The sequence below is a fragment of the Mixophyes fleayi genome, chromosome 4 (genome assembly GCF_038048845.1).
Source record: "Mixophyes fleayi isolate aMixFle1 chromosome 4, aMixFle1.hap1, whole genome shotgun sequence".
NCBI classification, from domain to species: Eukaryota; Metazoa; Chordata; class Amphibia; order Anura; family Limnodynastidae; genus Mixophyes; species Mixophyes fleayi.
In genome coordinates this window covers 343,670,345-343,688,908 of record NC_134405.1, presented here as the reverse complement: position 1 = coordinate 343,688,908, position 18,564 = coordinate 343,670,345, and the positions used below count along the sequence as shown (strand labels likewise).

The following is an 18,564-nucleotide window of genomic DNA, read 5'->3' as shown; positions in this document are numbered from 1 at the left end:
AGTGGGAGCAGGAGAATGATCCTATCTGGGGGAGGGGGGTTCACATAGTGGGGGCAGGAGAATGATCCTCTCTGGGGGAGGGGGGTTCACATAGTGGGGGCAGTAGAATGAACCTCTCTGGGGGAGGGGGGTTCACATAGTGGGAGCAGGAGAATGATCCTCTCTGGGGGAGGGGGGTTCACATAGTGGGAGCAGGAGAATGATCCTCTCTGGGGGGGTCACATAGTGGGAGCAGGAGAATGATCCTCTCTGGGGAGGGGGATTCACATAGTGGGGGCAGGAGAATGATCCTCTCTGGGGGGTTCACATAGTGGGACCAGGAGAATGATCCTCTCTGGGGAGGGGGATTCACATAGTGGGGGCAGGAGAATGAACCTCTCTGGGGGAGGGGGGTTCACATAGTGGGGGCAGGAGAACGATCCTCTCTGGGGGAGGGGGATTCACATAGTGGGAGCAGGAGAATGATCCTCTCTGGGGGAGGGGGATTCACATAGTGGGGGCAGGAGAATGATCCTCTCTGGGGGAGGGGGATTCACATAGTGGGGGCAGGAGAATGATCCTCTCTGGGGGGGGGAGGGGGATTCACATAGTGGGAGCAGGAGAATGATCCTCTCTGGGGGAGGGGGATTCACATAGTGGGGGCAGGAGAATGATCCTCTCTGGGGGGGGAGGGGGATTCACATAGTGGGAGCAGGAGAATGATCCTCTCTGGGGGAGGGGGATTCACATAGTTGGGGCAGGAGAATGATCCTCTCTGGGGGGGGGGGGGATTCACATAGTGGGAGCAGGAGAATGATCCTCTCTGGGGGAGGGGGGTCACATAGTGGGGGCAGGAGAATGATCCTCTCTGGGGGAGGGGGATTCACATAGTGGGAGCAGGAGAATGATCCTCTCTGGGGGAGGGGGGTTCACATAGTGGGAGCAGGAGAATGATCCTCTCTGGGGGAGGGGGTTCACATAGTGGGGGCAGGAGAATGATCCTCTCTGGGGGAGGGGGTTCACATAGTGGGAGCAGGAGAATGATCCTCTCTGGGGGAGGGGGTTCACATAGTGGGGGCAGGAGAATGATCCTCTCTGGGGGAGGGGGATTCACATAGTGGGAGCAGGAGAATGATCCTATCTGGGGAGGGGGATTCACATAGTGGGAGCAGGAGAATGATCCTCTCTGGGGGAGGGGGATTCACATAGTGGGGGCAGGAGAACGAACCTCTCTGGGGGAGGGGGGTTCACATAGTGGGGGCAGGAGAACGATCCTCTCTGGGGGAGGGGGATTCACATAGTGGGAGCAGGAGAATGAACCTCTCTGGGGGGGGGGGGATTCACATAGTGGGGGCAGGAGAATGAACCTCTCTGGGGGGGGGGGGGATTCACATAGTGGGGGCAGGAGAACGATCCTCTCTGGGGGAGGGGGTTCACATAGTGGGGGCAGGAGAACGATCCTCTCTGGGGGAGGGGGGTTCACATAGTGGGGGCAGGAGAATGATCCTCTCTGGGGGGGGGGGATTCACATAGTGGGAGCAGGAGAATGAACCTCTCTGGGGGAGGGGGGGTCACATAGTGGGGGCAGGAGAATGATCCTCTCTGGGGGGGGGATTCACATAGTGGGAGCAGGAGAATGAACCTCTCTGGGGGAGGGGGTTCACATAGTGGGGGCAGGAGAATGGTCCTCTCTGGGGGGGGGGTCACATAGTGGGGGCAGGAGAATGATCCTATCTGGGGGAGGGGGGTTCACATAGTGGGAGCAGGAGAATGATCCTCTCTGGGGGAGGGGGGTTCACATAGTGGGAGCAGGAGAATGATCCTCTCTGGGGGAGGGGGATTCACATAGTGGAGGCAGGAGAATGGTCCTCTCTGGGGGAGGGGGGTCACATAGTGGGGGCAGGAGAATGATCCTATCTGGGGGAGGGGGGTTCACATAGTGGGAGCAGGAGAATGGTCCTCTCTGGGGGAGGGGGGGTCACATAGTGGGGGCAGGAGAATGATCCTCTCTGGGGGAGGGGGGGGGATTCACATAGTGGGGGCAGGAGAATGATCCTCTCTGGGGGAGGGGGGTTCACATAGTGGGAGCAGGAGAATGGTCCTCTCTGGGGGAGGGGGGTTCACATAGTGGGGGCAGGAGAATGGTCCTCTCTGGGGGAGGGGGGTTCACATAGTGGGGGCAGGAAAATGATCCTCTCTGGGGGAGGGGGGTTCACATAGTGGGAGCAGGAGAATGGTCCTCTCTGGGGGAGGGGGGTTCACATAGTGGGGGCAGGAGAATGATCCTCTCTGGGGGAGGGGGGTTCACATAGTGGGAGCAGGAGAATGGTCCTCTCTGGGGGAGGGGGGTTCACATAGTGGGGGCAGGAGAATGATCCTCTCTGGGGGAGGGGGGATTCACATAGTGGGAGCAGGAGAATGGTCCTCTCTGGGGGAGGGGGGTTCACATAGTGGGGGCAGGAGAATGATCCTCTCTGGGGGAGGGGGGATTCACATAGTGGGAGCAGGAGAATGGTCCTCTCTGGGGGAGGGGGGTTCACATAGTGGGAGCAGGAGAATGGTCCTCTCTGGGGAGGGGGGTTCACATAGTGGGAGCAGGAGAATGATCCTCTCTGGGGAGGGGGGTCACATAGTGGGGGCAGGAGAATGATCCTCTCTGGGGGAGGGGGGTTCACATAGTGGGAGCAGGAGAATGGTCCTCTCTGGGGGAGGGGGGTTCACATAGTGGGGGCAGGAGAATGGTCCTCTCTGGGGGAGGGGGGTTCACATAGTGGGAGCAGGAGAATGATCCTCTCTGGGGGAGGGGGGTTCACATAGTGGGAGCAGGAGAATGGTCCTCTCTGGGGGAGGGGGGTTCACATAGTGGGGGCAGGAGAATGATCCTCTCTGGGGGAGGGGGGATTCACATAGTGGGGGCAGGAGAATGATCCTCTCTGGGGGAGGGGGATTCACATAGTGGGAGCAGGAGAATGATCCTCTCTGGGGGGGTCACATAGTGGGGACAGGAGAATGATCCTCTCTGGGGGAGGGGGATTCACATAGTGGGGGCAGGAGAATGATCCTCTCTGGGGGAGGGGGGTTCACATAGTGGGGGCAGGAGAATGATCCTCTCTGGGGGAGGGGGGATTCACATAGTGGGGGCAGGAGAATGATCCTCTCTGGGGGAGGGGGGGGATTCACATAGTGGGGGCAGGAGAATGATCCTCTCTGGGGGAGGGGGGGGATTCACATAGTGGGGGCAGGAGAATGAACCTCTCTGGGGGGGGGGGATTCACATAGTGGGGGCAGGAGGATGAACCTCTCTGGGGGAGGGGGATTCACATAGTGGGGGCAGGAGGATGAACCTCTCTGGGGGAGGGGGATTCACATAGTGGGGGCAGGAGAATGATCCTCTCTGGGGGAGGGGGGATTCACATAGTGGGGGCAGGAGAATGATCCTCTCTGGGGGAGGGGGATTCACATAGTGGGAGCAGGAGAATGATCCTCTCTGGGGGGTCACATAGTGGGGGCAGGAGAATGATCCTCTCTGGGGGAGGGGGGTTCACATAGTGGGGGCAGGAGAATGGTCCTCTCTGGGGGAGGGGGATTCACATAGTGGGGGCAGGAGAATGATCCTCTCTGGGGGAGGGGGGTTCACATAGTGGGGGCAGGAGAATGAACCTCTCTGGGGGGGGGGGGGATTCACATAGTGGGGGCAGGAGAATGAACCTCTCTGGGGGAGGGGGATTCACATAGTGGGGGCAGGAGAATGATCCTCTCTGGGGGAGGGGGGATTCACATAGTGGGGGCAGGAGAATGATCCTCTCTGGGGGAGGGGGGATTCACATAGTGGGAGCAGGAGAATGATCCTCTCTGGGGGGGTCACATAGTGGGGGCAGGAGAATGATCCTCTCTGGGGGAGGGGGGTTCACATAGTGGGGGCAGGAGAATGGTCCTCTCTGGGGGAGGGGGGATTCACATAGTGGGGGCAGGAGAATGATCCTCTCTGGGGGAGGGGGGTTCACATAGTGGGGGCAGGAGAATGAACCTCTCTGGGGGGGGGGGGGGATTCACATAGTGGGAGCAGGAGAATGAACCTCTCTGGGGGAGGGGGGTTCACATAGTGGGAGCAGGAGAATGGTCCTCTCTGGGGGAGGGGGGTCACATAGTGGGGGCAGGAGAATGGTCCTCTCTGGGGGGGGGGGGGATTCACATAGTGGGAGCAGGAGAATGATCCTATCTGGGGGGGGGGGTTCACATAGTGGGGGCAAGAGAATGAACCTCTCTGGGGGGGGGGGGGGTTCACATAGTGGGGGCAGGAGAATGGTCCTCTCTGGGGGAGGGGTGTTCACATAGTGGGGGCAAGAGAATGAACCTCTCTGGGGGGGGGGGGTTCACATAGTGGGGGCAGGAGAATGGTCCTCTCTGGGGGAGGGGACACAGATTCACAAATAAGGAATGGGTTCAAACAATGATTAGAGTTTTAGTAGTGCTACAGTATAACATGTGAGAACCAGGAGAATACTGCTTGGATTAAACTATAAAACTATAATTGGTGTAAATTCTATAAGCAGTAATCACCGAAGGAACCCTCAGAGCTGACACTCATCCATTATAAAGCACTGTGATGGAGGAAAGAATTGCATTAGAAGATACAACAAATTAGACAGTGATATACTGTAACCATCTGCGGAACCAGCCAATGAGAGAAGCCCCCCGAGACTCCAGCAATGAGACCGGTAACTGAGCGCAGCGAACACCGACTTACTCACCAAATACTGGTGGACTCACTGTAGCCTACGACGGCGTGGCAGCCCAGCGCTTTGGCGTGAGATTTAATCTCCTGACGGATCTCCGCCCACCAGGCGTCTCTAGTCTCCGGTTCATCTGGAAGGACAGAAAGGAAGAGCGGACGTATGACCAAGATGAACGATTTACACCCCTGAAAACACAGGACGCCTGAACCGCGATGTGTTATGTGTGGGGCTGCTGAATGGAAAGCCTTAGGGTGACTTATACACGATACATAAATATCCCAGAAATGAGTTATATAGTTAAGTAGCTAATAGTAATGTCTAAGACTTGTAATCAAATATGCAACGGGAACAACAAGCCCCGGTCAGACTCTTAGGTGGAATTTGTGTTGTTTTTCCAGATAGAATGATACAGCTCCCCCTGCTGGTTACATATAACTTACCAATCAAAGGGCTTAATCAGGCCGTTAATGCAATTTATTGTAATACATATCTGTCATTGAAAAATAAGATGCTTTACAAACATTATACTGCATTTTCTGCTGTCTTGTGGTAGAAAAACAATATTTAAACCAGCTGCTAACCAATGGTTAACTATTTTGCAGAATGCAGCAACACTGTTACACTTAAGTAACAAAAGTAACAGTCATCCTGCCACATTCTAGGGGAGGGAGGGGGCACATGAGAGCTCAGACTACTATCTTATCAAACTTGATACACGTCAGCTGAAATCTCTGGCTCACAAGTAAATAGGTTAGAAACAATGCTAACATATGCTTATTTTTCCCCCAGAAGGCAGCTGGAAAGTACAAATCAGCTTTTTTTTATTGTCATTTCCTTCTAATCTTTTAACATTTGATAGAAAACACAAAATATTTGGAAGTACTAAACAAAGATTAAATCCTACAAGGTTACAGCCATGAACAACTAATTCCCCAGATCAGAGGTCGCCCAATTTTCAGGTTTATCTAATTCCAATTGAAATTGAGACAAAAGTGGAACTGTGAGTTGGAGGTTACTCAGGGCAGGAAATATCCCCAGTAAAATTAATGTTCTTCCACTTTGATGTGAGCGTAGAGAAAATGAAAAGGAGAGAAATATTACAAAATAATACTGTTTGCCACAAAGCATGCACAGCAGACAGAGGATAGACAGGACCGACTATCTGTCTCCTACTAATTCCACTATCGGTGTTCAGGGCGAGGTGTGAAAGGTGAAGAACAGGTAACTTACCTGGTACGTCATACATAGAGTGTAACTTTAACCACTGCAAGGAGCGCCGTGTGGGGGGCGTGCAAGTTGTGTATGGTCACAAGCAGCTGTATGTAAGCAATCTGACACGGGCGACACAAACATCCTCGGGGGCAGCACTGTAGCATTAACACTAAGGATTTACAAATACACTAGAAGAGATTGGGGGGGGGGGGGGAGAAGCAGGGGAGCGGGATCAGCAATCTACGGAGGGAGCCCTGTCCTCTCGGGTAGCAGCGGAAGCTTTGGTGAGCTAGGGGTTCGGCAAGACAGGAGCCATAGATGGGTTGGTCGGAGCATGCTTGGATTTGGTGACGTAACATACAGAAACTATGGCAGCTCAGTGAAATGCGGACAGAAAGAAACGTTCCTCCCTACACCCCGGTCGTATATCAGCGCGCCGTGACGCCAGCGCGGCCTCACGTAAATATTCTGTGCAGGCCACACTGCGTTAGTGGAGAATTAAGAAAAAATTTTATGTTTTGAGGAAACCGTTACGATAAATAAAAGTATAAAGCAACTAATTACTGGGCTAAGTTTTAAGTACATTTTCATTTTTTCATTGTAAGTATAAATACTGCACTTAAATACATGGCAGTTTAGGGAAAAACGCTTTGCAAACATTAAAAAAAACTATTGATATTTTAATTAAAAACAGTGGAACACTTTGAACAAACAAAAAATGTAAACAAAGCGAGCGTCTCGCGAATGGTGCACAGGAATCCACAGACAAATGTTACAATTACCCCACATTTTATTAATATTATTCATAACACCCGTGTCAAACGCTGGATTGTTCAAAGCAGCACAATGTAAAAAGAAACAGTGTATCAGAAAGAAGAATGTGAATAAAAAACCAAATGGCAAAATATTTTAGTAAATGTGAGTTCTGAGGATTTGTTCTCATAATAATTATCCTTCTATGTACACTGGTTATACAGGTCCTCATCAATGATCTACAAGTCTATAACTCTGTACATAATACCTGCTCTTCTAATACCCAACAATATATGAAGTTCATCATTCTTAATATGATAAACGTTTATTAACGTTTTCCTGCATGATTATTATTTCTGTGATGTAACGTAATGTGGGCCACTTATCTGTATCACAATTAATTAGCGTTAGCCGTATATATCAGCATGTACTGTCATCATCATCATCATTTATTTATATACTGTCATATATATATATTTATATACTGTCATATATATATATATATATATATATATATATATATATATATATATACATACACATATGAATGACACACACTACCTTGTAGCATACGTTGCTTTAGACATGAAGATCAATCATTGCTGAATCTAACCAAAGCCAATGTGATCATCTCAATTAATTTATCCACATCCTCGTAATCTATAAATGTTATCAATAATACCCTCGATACCAGGATGAAAGGAAGTGGTATTATTTTCAGCAAAGTATAATTGCGATTCTCTAGATACTATTCAGCTGCTTCTATTTCAGTCTCATTAATTAAAGGGCACTAATAAGGAAGGTATAATATATCATGCATCCACATAAGTATTGGTACAAGAGAGTAAACACTTTTCTTCTGGACACAATGTATCTTTGAGAGAATCTTCAACAACACAATATAACTGTGCTTATTGTTCTAGTCTGTGAGTTCTATTATCTGCTTTCTGCTATCACACATGGCGACAACTCTATACCCCACCGCCCGGTAATGGCAGATCCTAACCGTAATCTGAAGTAGACATCCAGACATACAGCCACATAACCATCACTTCCAGGAAGGCAGAAAATAAAACAGACTGGTCACTACGCGTTTCACTCATCCTTTATACATGACTGCCCTTCTGTGGAGTTATACTGGCTCTTATTATTAACATTCATTTAAAGCGCCACCATATCTTACAGAGCTTTATAATTGGGAACAAACGCAGTAATAAAACAATACTGGGTAATACATACATAGAGAGGTACGAGGGTCCTGCTCACAAGCTTACAGTCTATAGGACAATGTTTGATACACAAGGGTAAGTGCTACATATTGTATTGGTTCAGTCAGATTGCACAGGTAACAAGTGATTTGTATAGTATATGATGAGTCACACAGCAATCTGTCAGAGGGTTGTTGTCATGTGTTAGCTGTGCAGAGGGTGGTAATAGGGTAACCTAGGGAGATTAAGAGGTTGGTTGAGGAATATTATAAGCTTGCCTAAATTGATGGGTTTTCAGAGAACACTAGGAATGTGTTTCTAATAAAGAACAAAACACAGACACTTTTTGGGCACATAATGGTTTATTCCATATATTACACATTAATGTGTGAGGACTGTACAGACCGTCCTGCAGAACACAGACTGGGTTTATTTGGTGAGGATCTCATGAGCTTTACATTTGCTTCCTGAGCCCTCTGTGCGCTGCAAGCACAGGGGGTAATAGTAGTTGTTAAAGTGGAATCTTGCAACTAAATCTTGCTTGATAAGGAACATTCAGAGCAGAACACTAGCGTGACTGTACAATGCGCTATGTCGGGTATATTTGGGTTGTTTAAATTAAGAAATGGTTAAATAAGCAATATGAGAAAAAAAGAAAGAAAATAATATCCCTGTTTATTGTTTACTAGTGGTAATAGTGGGACACAACCACTAGGGGGCAGCAAATCACCACTACTAAAGATAAATTGTGCAGTACTATTTTCATCCCATAATTCACATTCTGCACTGTAAACCACACACTGTGCTTGTTATTGGCATCAATATATACCAAGCAAGTCCTGAAACAGGTACGGCACGTTAATGATATGGTGGGAAGAGACAGAGGCGAGATTTATACCTGCTTGACGTCTCTGCACAATGTAACCTCGTGGATGATGGAACAGTAGTAGAGAGTCTGAAGAGTCTCTGTAGACTGGAGAACGCCAGTCTTTATATATATATATATATATACATATATATATTCAAATTGTTCCGCGCTGGCCAGTTAAATGGTGTGCTCTGCGGAGGGCACTCATCTGCTTGCAGCCGGCACCCTAATCAGACCACTCGGCTCCATTCCCTGTGACACCAGCTCTCTGCAATATGCCAACTCTATCAATCTCTTCAGTCCCGCTTAATAACGTCCATCCGCAGATAAAGCACCACTAACAGCGCCCAGAATCCCGCATGCTTCATTTGGGGACCGAGCGTTTAGCTTTGTGGCTCCTACTGTCTGGAACTTGCACAGTCTAAGGGTCGTCCTCTGATTAACACACAACATATCTGCATTAATACTTAACCCTTAGCTCTGCTTGTTTTATTCTGCTGATGTTATATGTGCGTCGTCCTGAGCTCAGTGTCACAGGAACACTCTCCCAGACCAGAAATAATTAAAATAATGCCCAAAGCGGGTGAAGGAAACTTTACAGCGGATTTTTCTTAATATGTGTGTACATTCCAATTAGACTATTACTCAGTATGTAACATTGACGTTAGGTTCTTTAAAATGTCATGTCATGTATACTTTAAAAACATTGCCAACCTCACTGTAAAGAGGTAGATAAAAAATTACTCATATCCACTCCGGCCTCCATAACATTATTTGTGTTATTTCTGAGATAAAATGCATTACAAGTTACCCACCGTGGGCAATACAAAGCCACATGTGTGCTGAGCAGAAACATTGAGATCTGGGGAATTTGGAGCCAAGTCAACACCTTGTTCTCTTGTCCTGTTCCTCAAACCATTCCTGAACAATGTTTGCAGTGTGGAGGGCGCATTATCCTGCTGAAAGAGGCCACTGCCATCAGGGAATACCGCTGCCATGAACAAGTGTACTTGGTCTGCAGCAATGTTTAGGCCGGTGGTACATGTCATAGTAATATCCACATGAATGCCAGGACCCAAGGTTTCCCAGCAGAACATTGCCCAGAGCATCACACTGCCTCCCCCGGCTGCCTTCTTCCCATAGTGCATCCTGGTGCCATCTCTTCACCAGGTAAATGAAGAACACGCACCCGGCCGTCCAATGATGTAAAATCAGACCAGGCCACCTTCTTCCATTGCTCCATGGTCCAGTTCTGGCGCTCTTGTGCCCATTGTAGGCACTTTCAGTGGTGGACAGGGGTCAGCATGGGCTCTCTGACCGGTCTGTGGCTGCGCAGCCCCATACCCAGCAAGCTGCGATGCTCTGTGTGGTCTGACACCTTCTATCTCAGCCAGCAGTAACTTTCTCAGCAATTTGTGCTACAGTAGCTCTTCTGTGGGATTGGACCAGACGAGCTAGCCTTAGCTCTACACGCGCATCAATGATCCTTGAGCGTCGGTTCACTGGTTGTCCTACTTGGACCACTTTAGGTAGGTACTAGCCACTGCACACTGGGAACACCCCACAAGACCTGTTGCTTTGGACATGCTCTGACCCAGTCGTCTAACCATCACAATTTGGCCCTTGTCAAAGTCACTCAGATCCTTACGTTGCCCATGTTTCCTGCTTCCAACACATCAACTTCAAGAACTGACTGGTCACTTGCTGCCTAATATATCCCCCCCCTTGTCAGGTGTCATAACCAGATAATCAGTGTTATTCCCTTCACTTGTCAGTGGGTTAATGTTGTGGCTGATCAATATATATATTATACAATGACAAATAGAGAATGAACCATGCTGGTATGATACATGCAGGACTATGTGCCCCATTCCCAGGCCTCTCTGTGACATAGATGACCCGTGACTGTGATAAACACAGAGAGCCCCAGAGATGATCTCACAGGAAACATCGACACCCGGACAATGGGCCGATGGAGCCTTCTCAAAGTCTCTTTTCAAGCTGTGGAATTTCCATGTGACCGTCAGGCAGATGTTACAGAATAGGAGGAATTAAAAGATTTGCAGCCGCTGGAGGCAGAATAACATCATTAAGCTGAGGTTTCATGCCCAGCGCTCGTCAAACCCCGGAATGTTTTTGTGACCCGCGCAGGAGGGTGTTCAACGCGAGATCCATTCCCATCACACAGCGGGGCAGCGACTGGTCCCTTTATCCACCCCGGCCAGATGGAAAAATTCTGCTACCGTGCTCGGAAAGTGAGATTTACTTCATTGTTCCGTAACGCTGGAGCCGAGAACAGCTGTAACAACACGTTTACTGGGCTTGTCAGACACATTATCTAGTGTCGGAAACATCATGTCACCCAGGCAGAATCCATTCAGACACCCTTAATGAAGGGACGAGATGCAGTAGCGCTCACTTCATAACACTGCATTTAGCTGCAAAATATGCACAACCAATCAGCAATAAGCTGTTATCTGGCTAACAATGAAAGCAAGCATATGATTGGTTGCTGTGTTTTAGTAAACACTGAAGCCAAACATGAGTCTGTAATGTAAAGAAAGGGGTAGTTCTAAGGGTGTCGAAAGTGAGATTTCGATGTGACGCTTACACTGTCACACAGTCTCCCTCCCCACAAACAGCACAGGCGACCCTGCGCCTTAATATGGGCTCAGCGGACCACCGGTGATAATCCAATGCGTTTGCAGTGCTCTTAGTATATAAGGTCCACTGTGCAAGCATCGGGCATACTTTAAAAAGAAAAGATTACATGTTAAACATATAGTATAGAACATGAAGTTACAAGAATACCAGTTGCTATTAATGTGGTCCTCTTACCCAGGTGCATTTCTAACACTACAGCCCCCTGTTGAGAAATAACAAAGTAAATAAAAGTAATAAAATGAAACGGGGTGATTGAAAGACCGCCAGTGGGAGGAGTCTGATTACTGAGTGCACAGAGACAGACTGGACGCGTCTTTGGCTTCACACACCCTCAAATGTTAGTTTCTAAAAACTCATCCGGTTAAATTGAGCAAATCACATTTTATTTCCCTCCAGTATCATTATTGTAATATGTTAAATCTCTAAAAAGATAATATGTGCACAAGACTATTTAAAATACTGCCCCGTAAGTAAAGGAGGACAAGGCTTAGAGCCGAGAAGGCAGAAGACACTTTTCACTGAGCAGCCATAATTTTTGATGCCGTAGATAAGGTTTTATGGAAGGACTAAAGTAATACCTGAATTGTAACTATTCCAGTCTAGCAGTTTGTAAGATCTGGTGTTACCCATTATCCCGACAAAGGCTGGGTTTAAAACAGCAAATGAGGTCAGTTAGAGAAGCAGAGTTGACACAATACTAGAGACTGAAAAGACAGACAGCACAGTTAATAAAAGTTTGGGATTGGGGGGTGGGTGTGAGGGGGGAGGGGGGGGTAACAGCACTGGTCATGGCTAAATGTATTATTTTGCAACACACATTACTCAGACTAAAACTCTATTGAGCGGCTCAGAACCTCGTTCCTTATGAAATTGCTCTAGAATGTAAAACATTTCTGAACAAACAACTGATGCTTTGAAGCTTAAGAAAAGCTCTTTGATTTGGAGTTAATTTTGCATGCGAGTATAATGACATAACTGTGGTGTTATACAGAGGGGGGGACTATGTACACTTTGGACTTGATAATGAACCAAATATTAAGTGAGGAATTTGGAGCTTTTCTGAAGCCACATAAACCCAGCGCAATTCTTATTTCAAGAGATAGATGATGAATTGCAGAGATTGGTAGATTTCTAATCTCTGGACATGAGACTGAACGGTAAAATCCAGGACTCAGAATTGTGTCCCTATATCTTCCAATGCTCAGAGACATATCACATCCCCAAACCTGCTTGTATTCCTGATTCCTGAGCACTAACTGTATAAATCCCCAGTACTCCCATCTCTGGAAGTACCAACATTCTAAATATGTTGTTACATTGAATTCCAGACAGAGAACTTGACACTAAAGCTCAATATAACATATATAAACATCAAGGTTCAATAGGAAGTTCCAATTCAGTCGCTAACAATTAACTTAGGCTTTCAAACACCGGTACTCTCAAAGTACCAATGTTTAGAACGACAGAATGTAAAGAAGATAATAATACATCTGAAATGTTTTTCTTTAATAAAAACAGATGAAAACCAACAAATTGGTGCAGCGAAGGCACATTGGGAGTTTAATTTTCTCTGTTATAATTTTTCTCTGTTATAATTTGAGTTAAAGGGAACATATTCAATATTATTTAGATTCTCAGAATTACTATACAGGGACACTTTAATGTAAAATACTATCTGGAAACCCATGAGCATAAATCAACGATTATCAAACCGATAAATATTCACAAGAGAAAGAAAAAAGTTTGGATGAGATTGTCAGGATATTGAAGAATCGTTGATGACTGAGGTTTGCAATTAATATCGTTTTATATTTTATCCCCTTTGCAAAACTTGCGTTTATATTTCTTTTTTTTACTGATTAATTTAAGGAACAAAGAGCACGTTAGTATTACAGGTATGATTGCCTTCTTAGGTGTAGATATATATATAGCGTCACTTCCACTAGTCCCACTAGGTGCCTACTCTTCACTCTACATCGACTGTTGTCCAAGCTCTAGAGTCTGGAGAAACGAGAGGACATCAGACTGGGGGTATTAAGATATTTAGGAGCTTATTGAGCATCCAAAAGTTTCACTGTATGAATGTCTGAGACTTCTACATCCCTGGTCGGTATAAGATCTGACAGAGAACTATATTAAGGTTCTCATGAATTAACAGACGTAACATGTTGAGAAACCCAATAGCCAACATGTAGGTTACCAAACCTTTTGTTGTTTAGTCTCTTTCAATGGGTCACTTGGGTAGAAGAGGTATCGGAGCAGTGCCCATAGACGTACCTGGATTATGAATCCGATCCAGGAGTTTCACTGAACGTGCACTGACAACACCACCAACGTGGACCAGGAAGCCCACCGGGAACGCCGTCAGAGTGAAAAATGGGAACTCCTATAAAAATATGAAAGAGATAAAACTTTATTGGTTGATAAGTTTACTATAACTGGAAGGAGCAACAAACACCTAAACTGAAAGGTTCGGATATGAATCAAGCTCCTCCCACCTAACATGGCCGCCTCAGCGCACGGTGGACATACAAAAGGAAAATGCAGGGTTTATTGTAAAAGCTGCAGTTATTTCATTTATATTATCCACTAAAATGCTTTGACATAGGGATACTTTTTGGATAAAACGTCATAATTGCTACTGTTGTAATAAATGCCTCTTCTCTCTATAGATGGTGTTGTAATATGGGTAACCAGGAGGAAAGGTAACACAGGTAACATCTACACCAGGCTTGGCCATTCTGAGGCTCAACAGATGTTATAACACTTCAAGTCCCAGAATGCATTGCAACTGGCAAAGTATGCTGGGGCTTGTAGTTTCACAACACCTGGAGATCCACAGGTTGGCCAGGCCTGATCTATACTAACATTACAGATCTGTTTTATGGGTTCCCATGTTTGGAACATGTGCAATGTATTTTATAGGGAATCGCCTCTTTTGAGGTTCCAGAACCTCTGCTTTAGATAAATCTGTGGGAGCAGCAAATGTGTCTATATTACAGACATGTGTGCAGCAGTCACACTCCATGGCATAAGTAGCTACGTAACGTCTCCACATTATCCGTTGAGACCTAGGTGTGCGCAGTTCTTGTTGGTAGTCTAAGTACAGCCTCATTACACCACAGGAATGAGCCACTGACAGGACCGCCCCTCTCTATGGACGGCACGAGGGACTCGGACACAATACACTTACCCGCTGCTCCAGTGCGGACTGTGTCTGCTGCCTGAGCAGTGTCTTAAAAGCGCCACCTTCTCTCCCTGCACTTCCGCTTCCCATTCCTAGAGGGCGCACCAGAAAGATAAAACTCAGGAACATAAAGAGGAAGCAATGGACACAACATGTGTACAGGGATGGATACCGAGCCAGGGCTGGATACTGGGACTGTACTTACAGTAATTGCATTTAATAAGTCTGCAAATGTGTAAGGAAAGTGGTTCTCCACCTCCGGAGTGTTTCCCATTAAATACAAGTGTGGACGGTGCCCAGAGGCTACAGGAACGCTAACCATTACCTTAAATAGGACAGTCCTTAAAACCAGCATCAATGTCAGCAGCTGCGTAGATGTTCAGCCTTGTACGTCGGTCCGTATCTTGCTGCTTGTCATTGGATAGCCGTGGCTCCATTCCTGTCCAATCAGCTTACTTCCGCATTACAGATACAAAACACCAGGAGGGACGGAGCACTTACCTGCTGACACTAATGGTGATTGATTTCAGGGGCTGTCCTATTTAATGGTGTGGGGGGTTGCCCAATGTAGGGACCCCTTCAAGGAACCACAAAGGTAGAGACCCCCTTTAAATGTTCCGCTGTTCCATAGGAAACATAATTATCAAACACTTTCATTACTGTTCCCAAGCCGAGTCTCTAGGGTCATGTGATACGGAGGAAAGACAAGCCCCCAGGGCGTCACCCAATGCATACAAAGGCTGCTTTACAGCACATGATAAGGAGTCAGTAAGAGTCATCATAAGGTGGGTTCTGATGTCACGTGACCACAAATGCACCTCGCTTCCGTTGAAGCGCTTTGATTTATAACCCAAGATGGCGGCAACTGTAATAGATACCGTCCTGACAGCCTCTTGTTGATTTCAGACACCAGGATAACTGCGGTTTGTACTAAACAATTACTTAAAAAAATTCAATGAATGATCCACCTGAAACCCTATCACAGTTACCATGTATCATTTACTTCTAAAATTGATAATATTCCTTAAATATGTTAATGTTGGTGGATCGATGTCTCAAGAATAGGCTTTGCTGGAGCATTGGAAATTAGCCGGGTGATGGTAACGGCCCGGCTCCTGTCTTTCCTCCGAGCTAAATAAACATTGGGGGGTAAATGTATCAAGCTGCGGGAGATGTTGCCTATAACAACCAATCAGATTCTAGCTGTCATTTTGTAGAATGTACTAAATAAATGATAGCTAGAATCTGAATGTTTTTTTCAAACCTGCCGGAAAACTCTCAGCTTGATACATTTCCCCCCGGATGTCATGTATATAAATGCACACAGTACTGGACACTGCTCTAACCTATATAACGGGAGATCTCAGGCACTAACAACACTGGCAGCTGTGATCGGATAAGGAAACACTGATGCCATCGGCACAGTGGTCAGATCGGTCTGTAGGACTATACCATGCTGGTGAGGCAGTCACAGGAAATGAATAAACCACTAATAACACAGCAGCAATATATATCATGTATCACAGACAGAGCCCCCGACAGGTACACACAGGCGTTTAGGAATGTGATGGAGAAGAACTGAGAGAGGGCGTCAGCTGAATAACGGAGCGGAGCTTCTACACTGCGGGAGCACTGCTTGTCTATATAGGCGGGATATTACCTAACCTTTATTACTGACGGGAGGGCTGTATACACAGCACCCCGGGAATATCCCCACCCACTAATTCCAAATAAGTGTTTTATCCGAGTGCAGGTTCTCAGTATGTAATACCCATAGACCCCTCTGTACAGAGCTGTACTAGTGATCTGTCGTGTAATCCTGGTGCATCGTGTCGTCACTAGAACTTATGGTCACAGTGCCTTGTGTTCAGACCTGGCGGGTTCATTCTTATTCACACCAATCAGAGAAGAAAGGACAACCTGTACGAAACGCCTTGTGTGAGTGTTTGGCGTCTGTCTAGTCCTAGAATGCGATAAACAAAACACCAGTAAAGATGCACGCGGGCTACATGCTACACGCCAACTAATTTAAGACCGCAATACCATGGTCCGGGTATGGTCATATACAGGTATATTCCGATAGAGACTCTTGGACGTAATGGTGGAAATGGCGCCAGGGTCGTGTAGGAATATTTTTGACAGTCAACGAAGATAAAACGTCAAAACCCAACAAGAGGTCATTACACACAGTGGGGGCAGACATTTTATGGGCTGGACCATTATTCATGAGCGTCCAGCCTATCAGATCACAGCAGGCAGTAACATCATTGAGGTACTGATGATGAATATTCATGAGGTGCTGGATCCCAGGGAATTTAGAGGCTGCATTCACATAATAACTGGCCGCACTTATTGAAGCTTCTGTCCCTACATTTCACAACAGGGACAATATTCCTGCAATAACACATCTGCACCACTAGGGGTTGGTGGATCAGATATTTGCTTCTATAACCCCTTACGGTCCTCGCCCCTTGTTAACCGCACTCAAATATTATTACAATCTGCCACAGGTAGCAAGTCTTTCCCAACACTTTTATATTATTACATACATACTACAATGTTTATACTGAGACCGTAAGCATGCATAAGATTTATTTAATTTACCTTAAAGAGATTTCCCCTTTTTAGGAGAGATAGTTACATAACTCCCCGTCACTCAGACTAATGTCATGGCAGTGATCCCTACCATTCAATCTGACAGTGCTGGAAATTAAAACAGTCTCCTGATTGGAGGATCCGACACTGTGCTAGACATGAAAGCTGTCTCCTGATTGGATAGCTGTGCCCCTCCCCATCTAGTTTTCTTTTCTAGAAATGCATTGGCTCATGGCGCTGCCTCCGACAGTTTCTCCAACCTCCACCTAATACTGAGCTCCCCAAAGTGAACAACTAATATCCCACCAACCTCTTGTGAAAGCCTTTGCTTCCAATATACTCAAACCATGAAAAGCCCACCACCAGGATGGATAGTCACTCGTCTAAACACCTATAAAATTATACGTCCATGGTATTACGGTCTTAAGACCCGTTCTTGTTAGTGTCTCACGTGAAACCTGGATGGAGTGTTAAGCATCGTGCAGAAATAAAACATTAGTGTGGTGATGATCGCTCTCGGGAACACAACATGCTGGTAAGAACTCGGCACACGAAGACGGCAGACGGGCGATCCTACCAGCCGACAGCAGCAGCTCGTCACTGAACGAAACAGATTTCCTCAGCAGTGGGCTGGTGTGGCGGGAGTGTGCTGGGGGGGTGCTAGAGCCCAGGAGGAGGCTACAGGACTGTCTGAGACCTGGGGACTCACACAGGACAGAGGGGGAGCTGGGGCAGACGAAGATCCGAGGCCCTTTGGGGAAGAGAGCTGCAGCAGGTGACAGACAGGAGATGGGATGTCCAGATGGTGAAGACAGAACAGAACAAATAAGGAATCAAAAGTATAAGAAAAGAAAAACAAAGTGCTAGAAAGTAATAGTAATATATGAATACAGATATATACTGCTCGCCACACACCGGAACACACAGCGACTTATGTGGCACAAGCACCAACAATACCGTGGGGGATGGAGAAGGAAGTTATCAAAATCATGACATCTAGGTAACACCTCACCTGAGCGCTGTGGAACACGGTGAGATGTTATTACACAGCTGTCATTATTAGGGTTCTCCGTTCCCACGTGACGAACGGACAGGGGGCTATAATCATTGTAACTTAAGTCAATGGGCTCACAGGGGCGACATCTTCAGGGGGTGACAATTCGGGTGTCAGCTAGATACTCAACCAGTTGCTGGAGGCCGACATTATCACAGTATAATTTAGTAGTAACAGGAGAGTTAGATACCAGGGACGTAGATCCCCGACAGCACAGAGTACACTTCTGTCCGCGACATGACGATGCTCCACGTTCTTCCCACCGCTCAGAGCCTCTGGGTGAACCAAAACCCCATCACTTCCTGTAA

The 18,564-nt window shown here is 46.8% G+C and overlaps 1 protein-coding gene across 13 annotated transcripts in view; it reads right to left on the bottom strand.

Annotated features, from left to right (window-relative positions):
• The window catches only part of C2CD5 (C2 calcium dependent domain containing 5), a 70,181-nt gene that overhangs the window by 27,681 nt on the left and 23,936 nt on the right, over positions 1-18,564 (bottom strand). For 12 of the 13 annotated variants that reach the window (XM_075210773.1, XM_075210780.1, XM_075210783.1 and 9 more), the window contains exons 9-11: positions 14,614-14,699; positions 13,698-13,806; positions 4,731-4,845 (exon numbers count right to left, since the gene is read on the bottom strand). In XM_075210773.1, the coding sequence (XP_075066874.1) occupies positions 4,731-4,845; positions 13,698-13,806; positions 14,614-14,699 (310 nt within the window). Of the gene's footprint in view, positions 1-4,730; positions 4,846-13,697; positions 13,807-14,613; positions 14,700-17,779; positions 17,969-18,564 lie in introns of all 13 variants that reach the window. The other variant, XM_075210786.1, reaches the window with a different exon arrangement.